The sequence below is a fragment of the Cydia fagiglandana genome, chromosome 6 (assembly GCF_963556715.1).
Source record: "Cydia fagiglandana chromosome 6, ilCydFagi1.1, whole genome shotgun sequence".
Lineage (NCBI taxonomy): Eukaryota > Metazoa > Arthropoda > Insecta > Lepidoptera > Tortricidae > Cydia > Cydia fagiglandana.
Window position 1 is genome coordinate 4,694,894 of NC_085937.1, and position 16,061 is coordinate 4,710,954.

At 39.4% G+C, this 16,061-nt stretch overlaps 2 protein-coding genes across 7 annotated transcripts in view; one reads left to right on the forward strand and one right to left on the reverse strand.

Annotated features, from left to right (window-relative positions):
• Positions 1 to 11,973, forward strand: part of LOC134665046 (TRPL translocation defect protein 14) — a 34,246-nt gene extending 22,273 nt beyond the window's left edge. For 2 of the 6 annotated variants that reach the window (XM_063521829.1, XM_063521832.1), the window contains 6 exons: positions 2,089 to 2,217; positions 5,278 to 5,300; positions 6,481 to 6,594; positions 8,541 to 9,088; positions 9,350 to 9,555; positions 10,633 to 11,973. In XM_063521829.1, the coding sequence (XP_063377899.1) occupies positions 2,089 to 2,217; positions 5,278 to 5,300; positions 6,481 to 6,594; positions 8,541 to 9,088; positions 9,350 to 9,555; positions 10,633 to 10,862 (1,250 nt within the window). In that variant the 3' untranslated portion in view covers positions 10,863 to 11,973. The other 4 variants (XM_063521830.1, XM_063521834.1, XM_063521833.1 and 1 more) reach the window with 4 other exon arrangements.
• Positions 11,974 to 13,340: 1,367 nt separating this feature from the next.
• Positions 13,341 to 15,331, reverse strand: LOC134665052 (uncharacterized). The gene is made up of 4 exons (XM_063521841.1): positions 15,136 to 15,331; positions 14,833 to 14,971; positions 14,239 to 14,388; positions 13,341 to 13,559 (listed from the first exon to the last, which is right to left on the reverse strand). The coding sequence occupies exons 1-4, from the start codon at positions 15,210 to 15,212 to the stop codon at positions 13,347 to 13,349; spliced, it is 579 nt and encodes a 192-aa protein (XP_063377911.1). The 5' UTR covers positions 15,213 to 15,331; the 3' UTR covers positions 13,341 to 13,346.
• Positions 15,332 to 16,061: the final 730 nt, after the last annotated feature.

Here is a 16,061-nt window from a genome sequence, read left to right on the forward strand (position 1 = left end):
AATTAAATAAGGCAACAGCGCAGTACGTTTTTCTCATCTTAGATCTAACATTTGTTTTACTTAGGGAGCTAAAAATTCTATATCGACGCCTGCTGTGCTAACAGACCTACTTTGACAATATTTTTATCGAAGACTTATCTAACATAGGATGTAGGATTAATCACATGTAGGTCACTTAGCGCCACTTGTACCATCCCACTAACTCGGGGTCAACCCGTTAAAGCAGTGTCAAATTGTACTGGTAACCATGGTAACTCCAGATTAACCGGTTAACACCGGGTTAATGGGATGGTGCAAGTGGTACTTAGAGTCGATTTACAAACGATTCTGGAAATAAGTGTAAATAAATCTACCACGTTTCAGTAAAACGTGACCGGTTCCGCAAATTCACTAAAGTGGATAATATTACGGTCATTATTGGGGCTATACTGGTAATTGTATGATTACAAGTACACCTGATTAATGGATAAACGAATAATTTCATGACTAGGCGAAATTCGAGCAGGGAAAATCTAGTGTGTAAAATCTAATTTGTGTTGAGAAAGAGATTGTCGACACATAGCGATAAAAGGCTAGTATTACAATGTTAGTTATGCGTTTACACATGATTATGATACACACGTGACTTTTAATTCAGTCACTTCTTACTTCAATAAGTGACACTGCCAGTCCTCTTATTTTCATTCGAACCCATCGAACGAATCAGTACCTAAATCGCATCAGATGCGTAACGCAGCATCGCTCCAAGCTACACACTCCGTTTTTAATAAATGGAATTATATGTCACATGTCATATCGCTTGCGTTGCGTCCCTGTAGATCCATAGGCCCACTCAATGGGAATTGTTGTAAATTGCAACGTTCAACCAAACAAGGCAAGCAAGACTCATTGCATCTATCATGTTTACTTTACCGCTTATCTATCCATCATACATAAACATAATGTAGCCTAAATAATGCGTTTATTTACAGCCAATATTTACCACACACTGCACAATTTGCCTTGGATTACAATTCATCGTATTCAGAATTGGAGGAATGCCGACAGTAATCTCTATAGCATATTGGGTGTAGGCTTCCAAATAGTGCAAAAATAAAAACAATTGAAATACCTATCATTACTTTTCTAAACGTGAAGGATGTTGTTACAAATTCATTTGGAGATAAGTAGAGATAACACTATTAGGAATTTAGAAAACGTATATGAATAAGGGCCAAACAGAGGTCAGTCTAAAAGTAAAAAATCCTGTTTTTTTTTACTGGACATTACGTTTCTCTCTTTCTTTCGTTGTTTTAGAGACTTTATGTTTGGCTCGAAAATTTCATTGTAACATTACCAATTGAAACATTGTTAGAAAACAACAGATGTTTTATGTTAGCGATAAACGCTGGTCTGATAACTGCTAGTCCATTATCTCCTGCCAAAACCAGAAGGTTTCATACTAGTTTGCTAAAACATTTTGAAACCAGCTATGAGTGTATGGTGTCTTGGCAAGGGAATACCATCTTATTTCCATTGTAATTGCCGCATTGGAAACACTCGCTGTGTTTTGGCTTTTATTCAAACATCATTAGTGTTATAAATTTCAATGAGAAAATCTCTGGACACGTCCTGAACGACATTCAAATAAATGTATAATTGTTTAAAGGAAAAGATTGACGGAGCGTAAATTAAAAAAATAATAATAGTGTTCTTACAACATTTTGAGCTAAAAAGGACTTCAATAGGCCGGGAGTTTAGAACCCTCATCTGACGCTATTATCTATTTCCGTGATTCAATATCTTAGAACTTGGTCTTCTGCTCTGTTAATCTCGTAAACTGTGTGCTAATCAGTCAATCACGTATATTTATAGAATATGTGACCACCTGGCGGTCAGCGTCAGTGGGAACCCAAGATGTGACAAAACCACTATCTAAATCTAAGAGTCATCTCCGATTACGCATAGCTGTTACGGATCTGTAGTTCACCCTTGAACTTGACTTTTAACAAAATAAAACAACAATTCTACCATTCCAATCAATGAAATCTGCGCGTCATCCATCCAACACATTGTCCTCATTTTTAAACGTATATTTCTTTGTTACAGCGACAAAATTCCAAGAGAACCTACTGAAGACCATGATTCAGATCGAGAACACATTTTTCGAGCTTGGCAGGACGTGTCAGAGGAATTGTCTGATCATCTGCGATAGGGGAGCTATGGACGCGAGTGCATGTAAGTGTCTTACCTCCTCATTCATATATCTTTAACTGGTTTAGTTAAATTATGATTTACCCCTTTCTGAAGAAAGCCCAGGTCAAGAGCACGCTAAACCGGCGAGCGTGTATGAGGAATGTTATGAAAGTGAAGGAAGTTAAAGAGGTATGTCAGGATCGTAGCAAGTGGAAATCCGTGGTCTCTGCCTACCCCTCCAGCGAAATAGGCGTAATTATATGTATGTATGTAATTGTATTACGCCTTTCTTACAAATACATACGTCAAAATGACAGATAAATACAAACGATTCATAATAGCTAATTCAGGCTAGTAACGCGTTTATGAATAACGCCATTCATCGTTACTCTCGACATGAGAGATCTTGCTTTCCGAGACTGTAGAATAAGAAACTGATTACATAATCGCCATATCAGACTAAAACATCTATTGCTGCTTACATGAAATTGTAAGTATTGAAATAAAATTGTCAAACAACATAGGATGCACGTAGAAATCATACCTACATATTCTAATAGTTGATCTTTAAATATCCTGGAAATGTTTTGCGAAGCTTATTTGTGCGGATACGACTAGACTTGACAGTAAAAAGATAAGGTATACTGAAGTGTTTGTGATATTCATTATGACGCAGGTTGTAAACTGAATCTATTAGATAATAGATATGTTGATACCTTAATCATTGGAAGGGGAACTTGAAGAATGTCGCGTTTTTCTTTTTATAATAATATCGTTACCTAATGATATAATATGCATAACAAACCTACCTAATTTTAAAGGTATGTTCAACGAGAATAAACAGATGCATCATTACAACTGATAAAACAAAATCCCATTTAACAAATACGACTTCGTCACAAATGTCGGTTTTATATCTCCATTTGTTCATGTCGTCCAGGCGTGATCATGCAAGATAGGTATAATAATACCTGTATACTGTTCTGTCAGTATTTTAGGATGCTATCTTACATGGTATTACGTGTTTCCTTTTTTAATAGCGTTACAATAATATTTACCTGAGCTCAAGGTAATTTTGTTTGCTTCCCATTATAATGATCTCATTTTGATGTTACCTATTCATTAATTTCATTATTTCTCGTCGTATTTGGAATGTAAAGTATTCCTTTGGGTTGGACTATGCCGACCTGTGTAAGATTATACCCAAATATTTACCTATTTAATCATAAGGGGCCGTTCAAGTATTACGTAAGCACTATGGGGGGGGTCTTTGTTTTGCTTATTTTGGATGACATGGGGGGTAGGGGAGTCTAGATGATGATTACGTCATCGGTAGTTATTTACTTTTTTACACGAATGGCAACCCTCACATTGTCTATGCTTGAAAACGAAACGCATTTTCGGGGATTCCCGCAAATAATGCATACGTTCAGGCACTCGCTTTAGAACCGAGTAGGGGAATTACCGCGCGCTATCCACTTGTCTAAATTTCCTGTGTCAGTGTATTGTTCCGTTTGGATACTATAGCGAGTAGACGTATTGTAAGCATAGCAAAGCAAGCTAACATTATTGTTACCGTTAATTCCATTAGCCAAAGTTTAATGTTTATATAAGATGTCGTTTCAAATAGACAAATCCAAGTTATATCTACCAAAAATTGTTTGAAGTTTTAAAAAATTTCATACAAGTACGAAAGTACGAAATGTACAAAAGTTAGTTAACGAAGTGTGGCGAAATTATAAATTACAAGCAAAGTCCGACAAGGAACTAGATATTATTGTATCTAAGAGAAAAATTATACAAAATAAATAAAAAATAATGAATGAAAAATATATAATATAGAAAAATTATAATTATAACATTATAATTATAATATTAAAAAAAATACATTTATAATTGAAAAACGTTTACGTAAGCATGGGGGGTGGGGGTAAGAGCTTTGCTTACTTTTGCTGACAAGGGGGATTGTAATAAATCTGCTTACGTAATATTTGAATGGCCCCTAAGTCGGTTCAAGGTCGTCAGGCTAGAACCGGTTATCGTTGAGTCGGTTGCTTTCTATCGATGCCACAAAATAAATAATAATACTACCGTACAGAAAGGAAACTTCCTACAAAACCGAAATTTGAAAGTGGTTCAGGGACGAATCATGCTGTCCCTTTCTAATGTATGGCACTATCTCTTTCGGCTATTTAGGGTTTTCAAAATTGAACGGTCGTGCACGCAAAGGGATGTCAAGTTGTGTCAACCCTAATAATTGCTCGGAGCAATGCTGAGCCGAACGGAGCCGAGTTTGTCCGACGGGAGGAGTTTCGTACCCCTGTCGATGGACTCCCCCACGGGAGTCGGGAACCCAAGAAGCCTAGGGACCGCCCGGGTTCCCAAGTGTAGGCATTTGCTTTACGAAAGCGACTGCCATCTGGCTTCCTGGCGGGATTTTCCTGTTAGTGATTGTGTAGCAACAATCATGCGGTAAGCATACCTAAAGATGCTGGGATTCCCCATTTAAGTGTTTCGGTTATTTTATTCCAACTTATAGTAAACAGGTAGATTTGCTAAACAGAAACTGTTAGTGATAAACCATAACAAAAACCCGAAGTAAACACGCAATTTGTACCATCTCCTACACTGTTAACTGTACATCGGTGGACCTTATGCCTTTTGTAATAAAGCCCACCGATGCACAGTTAGGATTGTTGTTGTTTGTATATATGTTATCTCAACAAATGTTTGAAAGAACGTTTAGAAATATTCGAAGAACCCATACTAGCACATAAGACAACGGATTTTTTTTTAAATGTATAAACTCAGCTGGAAATGTGCTCCGTGGAGCAGTACCAGTGTGTCACGTCAGTTGTGTATACAAATTAAATGAACCAGACAGAACTTATCACATTTAGGTACGCGCAATTGTTTTTCATCCACATTTGTTTAAATAGCTCCTTTCTTGTACTACATACTTAATTTGTCCTTGCAACTTACTATTGGTTCTACTACTGTAGCATCGTAATCTCCGACTAGAAGGCCATAATCTAGAGCCGTAGTTAGGATACCCCTGTAGTTATACTAGCATATCCTAAACGGCATTAATTTCTATTTCAGTTATATCGAAGGAGAAGTGGGAGGCGATGCTAAACGCCAACAGCTGGAACAGCGTGGAGCTGCGGGACAACCGGTACAACCACATCGTGCACATGGTCTCCGCTGCCAACGGGGCCGAAGACTTCTACTCCACTGAGGTAATGAGGACCATATATCTAGTCTATGTGAGGTTTAGTGGGAGGCCATGCTGGACGTCAACAGCTGGAACAGCGTGGAGCTGCGAGACAACCGGTACAACCACATCGTGCACATGGTCTCCGCTGCCAACGGGGCCGAAGACTTCTACTCCACTGAGGTAATGAGGAACATATTCCCAGTCTATGTGAGGTTTAGTGGGAGGCCATGCTGAACGCCAACAGCTGGAACAGCGTGGAGCTGCGAGACAACCGGTACAACCACATCGTGCACATGGTCTCCGCTGCCAACGGGGCCGAAGACTTCTACTCGACTGAGGTAATGAGGAACATATATCTAGTCTATGTGAGGTTTAGTGGGAGGCGATGCTGGACGTCAACAGCTGGAACAGCGTGGAGCTGCGGATATATCTAGTCTATGTGAGGTTTAGTGGGAGGCGATGCTGGACGTCAACAGCTGGAACAGCGTGGAGCTGCGGGACAACCGGTACAACCACATCGTGCACATGGTCTCCGCTGCCAACGGGGCCGAAGACTTCTACTCCACTGAGGTAATGAGGAACATATTCCCAGTCTATGTGAGGTTTAGTGGGAGGCCATGCTGAACGCCAACAGCTGGAACAGCGTGGAGCTGCGAGACAACCGGTACAACCACATCGTGCACATGGTCTCCGCTGCCAACGGGGCCGAAGACTTCTACTCGACTGAGGTAATGAGGAACATATATCTAGTCTATGTGAGGTTTAGTGGGAGGCGATGCTGGACGTCAACAGCTGGAACAGCGTGGAGCTGCGGGACAACCGGTACAACCACATCGTGCACATGGTCTCCGCTGCCAACGGGGCCGAAGACTTCTACTCGACTGAGGTAATGAGGAACATATATCTAGTCTATGTGAGGTTTAGTGGGAGGCGATGCTGGACGTCAACAGCTGGAACAGCGTGGAGCTGCGGGACAACCGGTACAACCACATCGTGCACATGGTCTCCGCTGCCAACGGGGCCGAAGACTTCTACTCGACTGAGGTAATGAGGAACATATATCTAGTCTATGTGAGGTTTAGTGGGAGGCGATGCTGGACGTCAACAGCTGGAACAGCGTGGAGCTGCGAGACAACCGGTACAACCACATCGTGCACATGGTCTCCGCTGCCAACGGGGCCGAAGACTTCTACTCCACTGAGGTAATGAGGAATATATTTCTAGTCTATTTGAGGTGAGGGAACCCTTTGAGTCCCAGGGATCAAACATTGCTAGCCATAAAACGACCTTAATCGTTGAAATTTATAACATTTTTTTAATTTTCGTGTCCGTATCGTTAATGAACTTTAAATTTCCCGCGTAAGGAAGAGCAATCGATGGACTTTAAATCCAGGGACTGTTTAATGATCCACAGAGTTTTACTCCCTTAGCAAACCTTTTTAGGGTTCCGTACCGAAAAGGTAAAACTGGACCCTATTACTAAGACTTCGCTGTCCGTCCGTCCGTCTGTCTGTCACCAGGCTGTATCTCACGAACCGTGATAGCTAGACAGTTGAAATTTTCACAGATGATGTATTTCTGTTGCCGCTATACCAACAAATACTAAAAACAGAATAAAATAAAGATTTAAATGGAGCTCCCATACAACAAACGTGATTTTTGACCAAAGTTAAGCAACGTCGGGCGTGGTCAGTACTTGGATGGGTGACCGTTTCTTTTTGCATTTTTTTTTCGTTTTTTTTTCATTGTGGTACGGAACCCTACGTGCGCGAGTCCGACTCGCACTTGCCCGGTTTTTTTAAATAGCTCTCTGTCGCATAGAAATGTGAAAATAACGACAGGTATAAACAATTGACGATTATCAACTGAATCTTAGACTTTCTTTCTATTTTATAACTATAAAAATGTTCGCTTAATTTCACCAAAAGTACTTAATATACACTTGGCGTACTCTATAACGCTTTCGAGATAAAATCATCATAACATTCATAACACAAATAATCCTCCCTTGGCGGGCAAAGATAAGCAAATCCTAAATATTCCGATTTATCACAATATTGATAATTGAAAATAGACTTAAGCCGCTGCGAAGGCCAGTTGTACCAACAATCAGTCAGGGAAAACCCCATTGTGTGGAAATGTAATGGATTTTTTTATCAAAACAAATATTACGATATGAGATGACGTGACGTGATAACTTAACATAGAAAAGCAATTTAATTAGAAAAAGATAAAGCACTACTGACACATAAAAATGTAATTCATTGTTGTTTTTCAATGTCATAAGGACTGGCACAAGAGACCGTGCTTCGTAAAAGGGCAAATATTATCCATTGCTCTATACTTAAGGCCCCCCCCCCCACATCTAGCGTCTTTCGAGCGTCGGCGTCTGTCGGCGTCTGGTCAGCGCTATGGAAAATGACGTCGCTGCGCAGTTGCGTCGACGTTGCCTCGAGCGCGGCCATACAGTTGTAGACGCCGACGCTCGAAAGACCCTAGATGTGGGGGGGGGGGGGGCTAATATAGAGCGAAAGAATCGAGTGATCGCTCGACAAGACAAACGAAGTCTATGCCAATAGTGCTTGCCCCTAGATAAGTTCAATCGTACGATTCAAACTGTGCCTTTCAAAAATGCAAGCAATGTTTCCACTTAATGTGACATTGACATATCGTTGGCTTAAAGCCATTTTCTTGGCGATAAAATCTTATCGGCATTTTTACATCATGACCACGTGAAGATAACCGTATCGTGATCTTGTCTGGTTTCAAGGTTGCAAAATATAAAAACAAAGAATTAGTCAACGTACGTCATTCATTGACATAGATATCTAGGGACTGGCTTTACGGGCAATAATAATGAGGCATGACAGGGGCCAGTACAGCGGTGTGAAACCGCTACAACGCGATTGGTTGATGAGTTCGCATCACACGCGCGATTAGTTGACGAGTTCGCATTACGCGCGCTATAGGTCGCAACTAGTTGCGTTAGACTGCACGATTGGCTGGAATTCGTGAGGAACACCGCTGAACTAGTAGCATTTTTAGTGTCCCATTAACCCGTCCTTAGATATTATACGTCAATACCTCAATGACGTCATTACTCAATCAACACACGCAAATTGTAAACAGAAATGTTGTTTGTTTACAGGACCACGCGTGCCGGTCGGAGGGCGTGGAGCTGGCCCGCGAGCTGGATTACAACGCGGCCGCCGCCTGGATCGGCCACCCCTACTTCGACGTCATCGACAACTCCACAGACTTCGACAAGAAGATGAACCGACTCATCGCCTGCGTCTGCCAGAAGATCGGCATCGAGACCGGGGACCGGCTCAACGTCAACTCTAAGAAACGCAAGTTCCTCGTCAAGGGGCCCCTCCCGCCGGACTCCGAGTTCCCCGCCTTCCAAGACTTCGACGTCGTGCATAACTACTTGCAGAGCGATGTCCGCAAAGCCCAAGTCAGGCTTCGCAAGCGTGGACAGAAAGGCCACTGGTCGTATATTCACACGCTTCGGAAATTCCATCCCAGTAACGGTCAGTCCGTGGAGGTGCGGACGCAGCTCACGCACAGGGATTACCTGAACATGTTGCCTCAGCGCGACGACGCACACTTCACTATCTTCAAGAAACGCCGGTGCTTCATCTTCAATAATCAGTACTACCAGCTGGACATCTACAGGCAGCCCACTCATCCGAGGTGATTTGACGTTCTATTATCTCTATCAAATATGTTTACGTATTCATCCGAGTATATATGCATTAATTACAATAAAATTGTTGTTATTTAGAGTCTTATTATTTTCGACCTCGAACAAAAATAGCAGCTCAGCTTTATACAGGTAAATTTTGGCATGGGCTTGACTTCGTAGTGATAGATTAGTACTTAGGTCGTATATATTTTTATTTCTTTTTGTTTTTCATAATGTAACGGTTGTTAAAGCATTTTGTAACGTTGCAGGTGCCGAGGCCTAGTCCTCCTGGAGACGTACAGCGCGGCCTACGACCAGGACTCTCTGCTGGCGACGCTGCCGAAGTTCCTCACGATCGAGCGCGAGGTGACCGGCGACCCCGCCTTCTCCATGTACAATCTCTCGCTGAAGGAAGACTGGAAGACCTCGAAAAGGTACTATGCGGGTCAAAAAGATGCGGGCACTGAGTGCCATGGTGAGTTATTGATGTGCTTTTATATCATCTTATGTTGCCATTTACATAATTTCATTCTGTGACACCTCCCTTTCCAATCCTTAATTCATAAATCAATTTTGAGGTGCATTCGGTTGGAATTCAGAATTTTCGCTTAGATAAAATGTCACTTAAATAATATAGAAAAAGAAACTATTTATTTGTGGCAAACGTAGCAATATTGTACGCAAACTTGATGAAACATGATGAACAGAAAACTGTGATATCATTCTATTGTGATAGTATTCATCATGATGGTGATGTTTTTTTATCATTGATATTGAATTCCACCCGTTTGGACTACATTTTCCAGCAATATGTGGAAGGCTTGACTATAGTTGATTTACTCCTAGTTTCCTTCTAGTGTGAGACGTCCGTAGTATCGGACACATATTGCTGAGAAATTGTTACTCTTATATTCCCCATTATTCCAACCATGAAAACATGATTTACAGAGGTTGGGTTTGAGTAACTCGACGGTCCTGAAAGCTGGCCATGTTTTTAGGGTTTCGTCCAGCTAAATGTGAAAACGAAACCAAAAAATGTCTACAAAAATAATAAATATTCTATTTTCGCCTTTAATTTATTTAATATAGTATTACTCGTATGTTTGCATGATCATATAGAAATTTAGAATCTTAACACTGGCGTAATTGTGATAGATTAGCTAGTCACATTAGTGTAGAGCATTAGTTCATAGACAAATTTTATATTTCCTAATTCAATTTATATTTTGTAGCACTTTTCAATGTCCCGCACCGTAGTGAGTGTCGTGCAAGTGACGTTCCCTTGCCCCGCGATGGCGCCCTTTAAATATTAAAGACGCGTAATTTTACAGATTCGAAAGCTGTTATTCTGGGACATAAGTTTTGCGATATCAATTCGACCGATACCTCTAATTTGGACAACACGAATTTAGGAGCGGCAACTAACAAACACAAACCAAGTGGTAGTAAACATTAGAAACTGTAGTGTTCGACACGATGTGACTAACATTATTCCGCCAGTGTTCAGATGAGAGTGCGAGGGGTTAAACGTGGTTTTCTTTTGGTTTATCAGGGCAGGCTAAGTGGTCGTTGAATGGTCACGCTGACAAACTCAATGGGCATGCGTGTAAAGTCAATGGGCATGGTGAAAAGTTGAACGGACATGCGAAAGTCAACGGATGTGGCGAGAATGTGAACGGCCACCACGAGAGCGGCGTCCACGGCCGCCATGACACCCTCGACGGCCACTCCATGGATCTCCCGTCACCAAAGATTCCTAAAAAGGTCGCTGTTAAGATTTAAATCGCCGTTATGTACCTCTATGTACTAGGTAATTTTAGGACTATAATTTTGACTTTTTTCCACTACTCGATGCTAAACTTTACTAAGGCGGTAACTTAAAATATTTGAAGAAACAGTAATATTGAACCATGATGTATAAAACGTGTACTTATTCGTTATGAATTTATAATTGTATAAATTGCCAAATGAAACTATTTTTTATAGAAAATATGTATCAAATGAAATACCCAATGCACTTAAAGTGACTCAGGATACTTAAGACATAGCTTAACTGTTTCATATTGTTTATGCCTTTACAACAAGTTGTATATTTGAATATATTTCGTGTTTATATCATCTATGACATGCAAATGAAGTTTTAGTACTTAATTATTGCAATAATATTATGGGCTTAGTATTGTTGTGGTTTAGATTATTGTGAAGTATTTTAGGTTTTATTTTACCTGATACAATATAGCATTTGTTTTGTTGTTTTAAGACTTATCAAAAAGGCAAACTCGAATAAAATGAAATTGTATATGAAATCAGAACACCATCATTACTTGATTTGTAGATTGACTAGTGAATTTATATGTCTTGGTGTTGTAACGGAACAGTAGATGTTTTACTTGAAATCGTTTTAGGGGTCCAACGTGAACTCCAATCAGAAAATGTACAAATACACCCCTAATAATTATAGTGGCCTTTTTACCTATGAAATTCATATGCTAGATAATTTATTTTTATGACACAAGAGTTACTATTGTGTGGCATAGTAAGTAATCGATGTAGAAATTGATGTCGTCTAAAGATATTTTTGTTGTCGGAATCAAATGAAGATCATTTTATAGTAACTTATAAAGTATTGAAGCCGTCGTAGTGTAATTTATAATTAATTAAGATGTGAGTATTACTCTCAACGGATTTTGCTCAGCCCGGAGCTTGGCCGCGGTCCAGGCTATCTAGATGGCTGTGCTATGTAATTTTACGATTGATAAATATACCACCAATGTTGGCTGTAATATCTAACGCCAAGTAAATGTATCTTGTAAGCTTTTTGGACGTAAAAATCTCTAAATTGCATGTCTATCTGCATTTTATCTTCTTGATTAAAGAAAAATGCGACCTTGAAGTTTTGTTTTTATTTATACCCAAAACTAAAATCCATTGATTGGGTCCGAGACAAATTCGTGTTTCGAATTTTACATATAGATGGCGCTGTATGACTGCGATAACCGATAACGCTGGTAGACAAAAGTTGATGTAACAAACAATACGGCTACTACAAGTGTAAAAAGGCCCAAAAAGAAAAACACTCTTGTTGCCTCGTACAGCGCCATCTACTTCAGCTGTCGAACTCGTGCACCCAGCACCCACTTCACATCTCCGAGGTGAGTTTCAAGTTTAAATGTACTGGGACAGTGACAAGTCCGATGTCTACCAAATCAAGCTAAGTAAAAAAAAAACACGGTCACAGTCGGTGAGCGCGATTCAGGATTTAGATATTTCACGGATCAAGCGTGTAACTCGTACACCGAACTATTTCAGCACGAGTCTGGAGATCATCATTGTCCCAAGATAAATCTAATCTATTCAGGGTTTCAATACTATACCAAGCTAAACAAATCCGAGTTGAACTCGCCGAGTTCATTACTATCCCCAAAAAATCTTGATAACACCAATTAGCACTAGGATTTTGATTACAAAGAACAGCGCCATCTAGCGTTAGATTTGTCTACAAGTCATTATCACAAGAAAAATCTTAATAGCGCGATTTAGAATTTTGGCCACACGGTACAGCGCCATCTAACGTGTTATTCATGTACTAAGCAAAATCCGCTGGAGTTGAGAGTATTAGGCATTACAGAAAACATCTTAATCGCGTGATTCAGGACTTACATACAATATTTATTTGTTACTATTATAGTAATAGTTTTTATTTTTGTAATAGTTCAACTAGTTAATACTATACTATGAACTAAACTATGTTTAACCTCTTGTCTGTGTATGATAAGGAATCTGTCGTTTTTAGGGTTCCGTACCCAAAGGGTAAAACGGGACCCTATTACTAAGACTTCGCTGTCCGTCCGTCCGTCCGTCTGTCACCAGGCTGTATCTCACGAACCGTGATAGCTAGACAGTTGAAATTTTCACAGATGATGTATTTCTGTTGCCGCTATAACAACAAATACTAAAAACAGAATAAAATAAAGATTTAAATGGGGCTCCCATACAACAAACGTGATTTTTGACCAAAGTTAAGCAACGTCGGGAGGGGTCAGTACTTGGATGGGTGACCGTTTTTTTTTTGTTTTTGTTTTTTTTTCATTATGGTACGGAACCCTTCGTGCGCGAGTCCGACTCGCACTTGCACGGTTTTTTATTTTTTTTCGAAACGGTGTTTCTGCTATACACCAAAACCGAGGTTTTTCCTAAGTCTATTTATTATTACGTTATTCAAATCTATCAGGATTGCCTAAGAATAAATAAAAGGATCTATTGTATTCAAGACTTTTTAATGCTATCCCGATTTTTTTGCTCTTTGTACATTTTTATGACTTTCTTCCCTGGCACTAAACCCTGGCTGAGACCGGGTCTCTTCAGCTTTCTCCTGTCTGCTTCACCCTCCCAAGTATCTTCCTCATTATCCAAAACCACTTGTGGTGGTGGAACAGAGGTCATTGTTCCTGAACCTTCGCAGACAACTGTTTTCAATTTCTGAAATGAGAGAATTCGATTTTTTGAGATGGCATTTGAAGTGGTGAGAAAAAGGTTAAGTAATAGTACTAAAATGGCTTAAAATACCGTCATATAGTAGGTATCGTACAACTTGAATCATAATTCAGTTAGTAATAGCCTTTATTTCCTGCGTTTTTGTTATTTTTACACTTTCTTTGTTATTACACTTATTTATTAAATTATTATTTGTATCTCCTTAGATTTCACGGGCCTTTAATCCCGGTCTTTTGATAGGCCTGCGTGGGGATATAGATCCAACACATAGAGGCCCTTTGGAGAGCTTTGATGTCATGTAGAACCCCTGCTATTATTTTTTCAGTCAGTTATGTAAGTCAATTCAGTTATATAAGATATAAAAAAATTTACTGTAAAATCAATTCATATTCATTCCAGCTCTCATGACTGAACTGAACTAAAAGACCGAACTAGTTCGCTTGGCCAATTGACCGAGAGTGGAGCATTCTCCATAGTGACCAAGCAGGCACAAGCCTACAAATATCTGAACAAAGCCTCTATTTTTAAAATGTTTCACATTTCCAAGTGGTAAAATGCCACCCCTATCGAATAGCACAAAGGTTGATACTGGGTTGCACATGAATTGACATCTTAGACACTCAAAGGGTTAAGGGATAAATTATAATAGTACCAGGTCCCTTACCTGTTTCTCTGCTTGCAGCTCCTCAGCAGTTTTCTGAATATCAGAATCATGTGCATATTTGCAGTTGTGCCCAAACCGACACCTCCCTTTCCGGTAGTTCCAGCATATCTTCTTGCCATTGATCATCTGTGTGTTGGCTTTGCCTGGAACCTTAACAGTCATGGCCTATGTACTTGACGATTGTATGCACAATTAGATACAATGCTTTCCTATTTGACCTTAAAATAGGTAAAAATACCTATTTTAAGGTCAAATGTTGTACCAAAAGAAAACATTTTCATAATCATGTACAGTCGCCATCAGATATATCGGAGCTGCCGAGGTGCTCAAAAATATCTGAACACGCACTCTAGCGTCTTGACAATAGAGGCGTGTTCAGATATATGTGAGCACCTTGGCCGCTCCGATTAATCTGATGGCGACTGTACTTTAGTGAAAATAAAAAGAGAATATAATTATGATATAATATTCTGGCAAAACGTAAACAACCATGTCTACTTTTTTTTACATGACATCAAGTGGATGTTAAGAGTAATTTGTTTACAAAATCTCCTAGTTTTAAAGTTTTAAGAGCAATAGAAAGTCAACATATACCATTTTGACGTGTTTCTCCAATATCGCTGCCTTGGCCAATTCAGCTTCGACGAATGGGTTCGAGAACACTGAAGTTTGTAGCGAGCTCTCTCCAAGCGCTGGTTTTGGTAACTTTGGTTTGGAAGCATCCTCAGTAGGCCTACAAATAAACATTGACGTCTGTAACTACGAATTTGATGATCGTTGTCCCTGCATTCTATAAACATTCAGCAACAATACAATAAGTATATTACATTTGTTACGAAAGCATGAAGATTACAAGATTGTGCAAGAGGGCTATGCATTCAATACTGAAATACTCACTTTTCGTCTGGAGATTCTTCGTTATCCTCATCAGAACTCCCCGATGATGACGTACCATAATCTAGTAAAGCGTTCATATTCACAAAGCTTTAACTAAAATTCCGTGTTTTCATTCCAAAACGAAATAATTTTAATATTTAAATCAAGCTTACGATTTGTTTACGCTTCATTCATGTCGTTCGTGCACAACTGCACAGATTATATTAGGCGTCCTAGATAGGACCGCGAATGATAATTTATATGAAAAATAAAATGAAATCATTCATGCCAATATACAGGCGAAAATAAAATTGGCTATGGATAAAAAATAAGATGAAAATAAGTGTCATAAACAAAGTGATACCACAGTTAAAAAAATGGTTTTATGGTAGTTTTTGTTACAAAAAAAGGGTCTTGGCAAGATGTTTTAAGGTTTGTCAAAGGACTGTCTCATTTCAATCATAGACAGAGAATATCATACTATCTTTGTCTTACACTACTACTAGCACCCAACATAAAATGATGAGTATAGTTTTTCATGGTTCTTACTGGCTGACGAATTGGTTTGACCAACTATAATTGTTTTTTTAATTTTATTTAAACGTAATGACTGTCAAACAACATTGTCAGTAGAAAAATGCGTGATATTATTATAACTTTCTAGTGGACGATAACCCATTATGCCCACATTTTTTAAATTTGCTGCTTTTTAGGGTTCCGTACCAAGGAAAAAATGGAACACTTACAGGATCACTCGTGCGTCTGTCACTGCCCATTTTCTCTAAAACTACTGGACCAATTAAGTTGAAATTTGGTACATATATGTAAATTTGTAACCCAAAGATGGACATGTGACGTTAACAAATGAATTTTAAACATGGGGGCTACTTTTGAAGGATCAACACATTTTTATAAGTACTCCTTTCAGTAGAAATAGTAGATTTACG

What these genes read in the sequence shown, in the direction of transcription:
- LOC134665052 (XM_063521841.1), bottom strand. Translation starts at nt 15,212, where the DNA reads ATGAACGCTTTACTAGATTATGGTACGTCATCATCGGGGAGTTCTGAT. An exon ending in GAAGAATCTCCAGACGAAAA is followed by an intron (nt 14,972 to 15,135) that starts GTGAGTATTTCA and finishes GTTTATTTGTAG; the next exon opens with GCCTACTGAGGATGCTTCCA. An exon ending in AGCTGCAAGCAGAGAAACAG is followed by an intron (nt 13,560 to 14,238) that starts GTAAGGGACCTG and finishes CTCTCATTTCAG; the next exon opens with AAATTGAAAACAGTTGTCTG.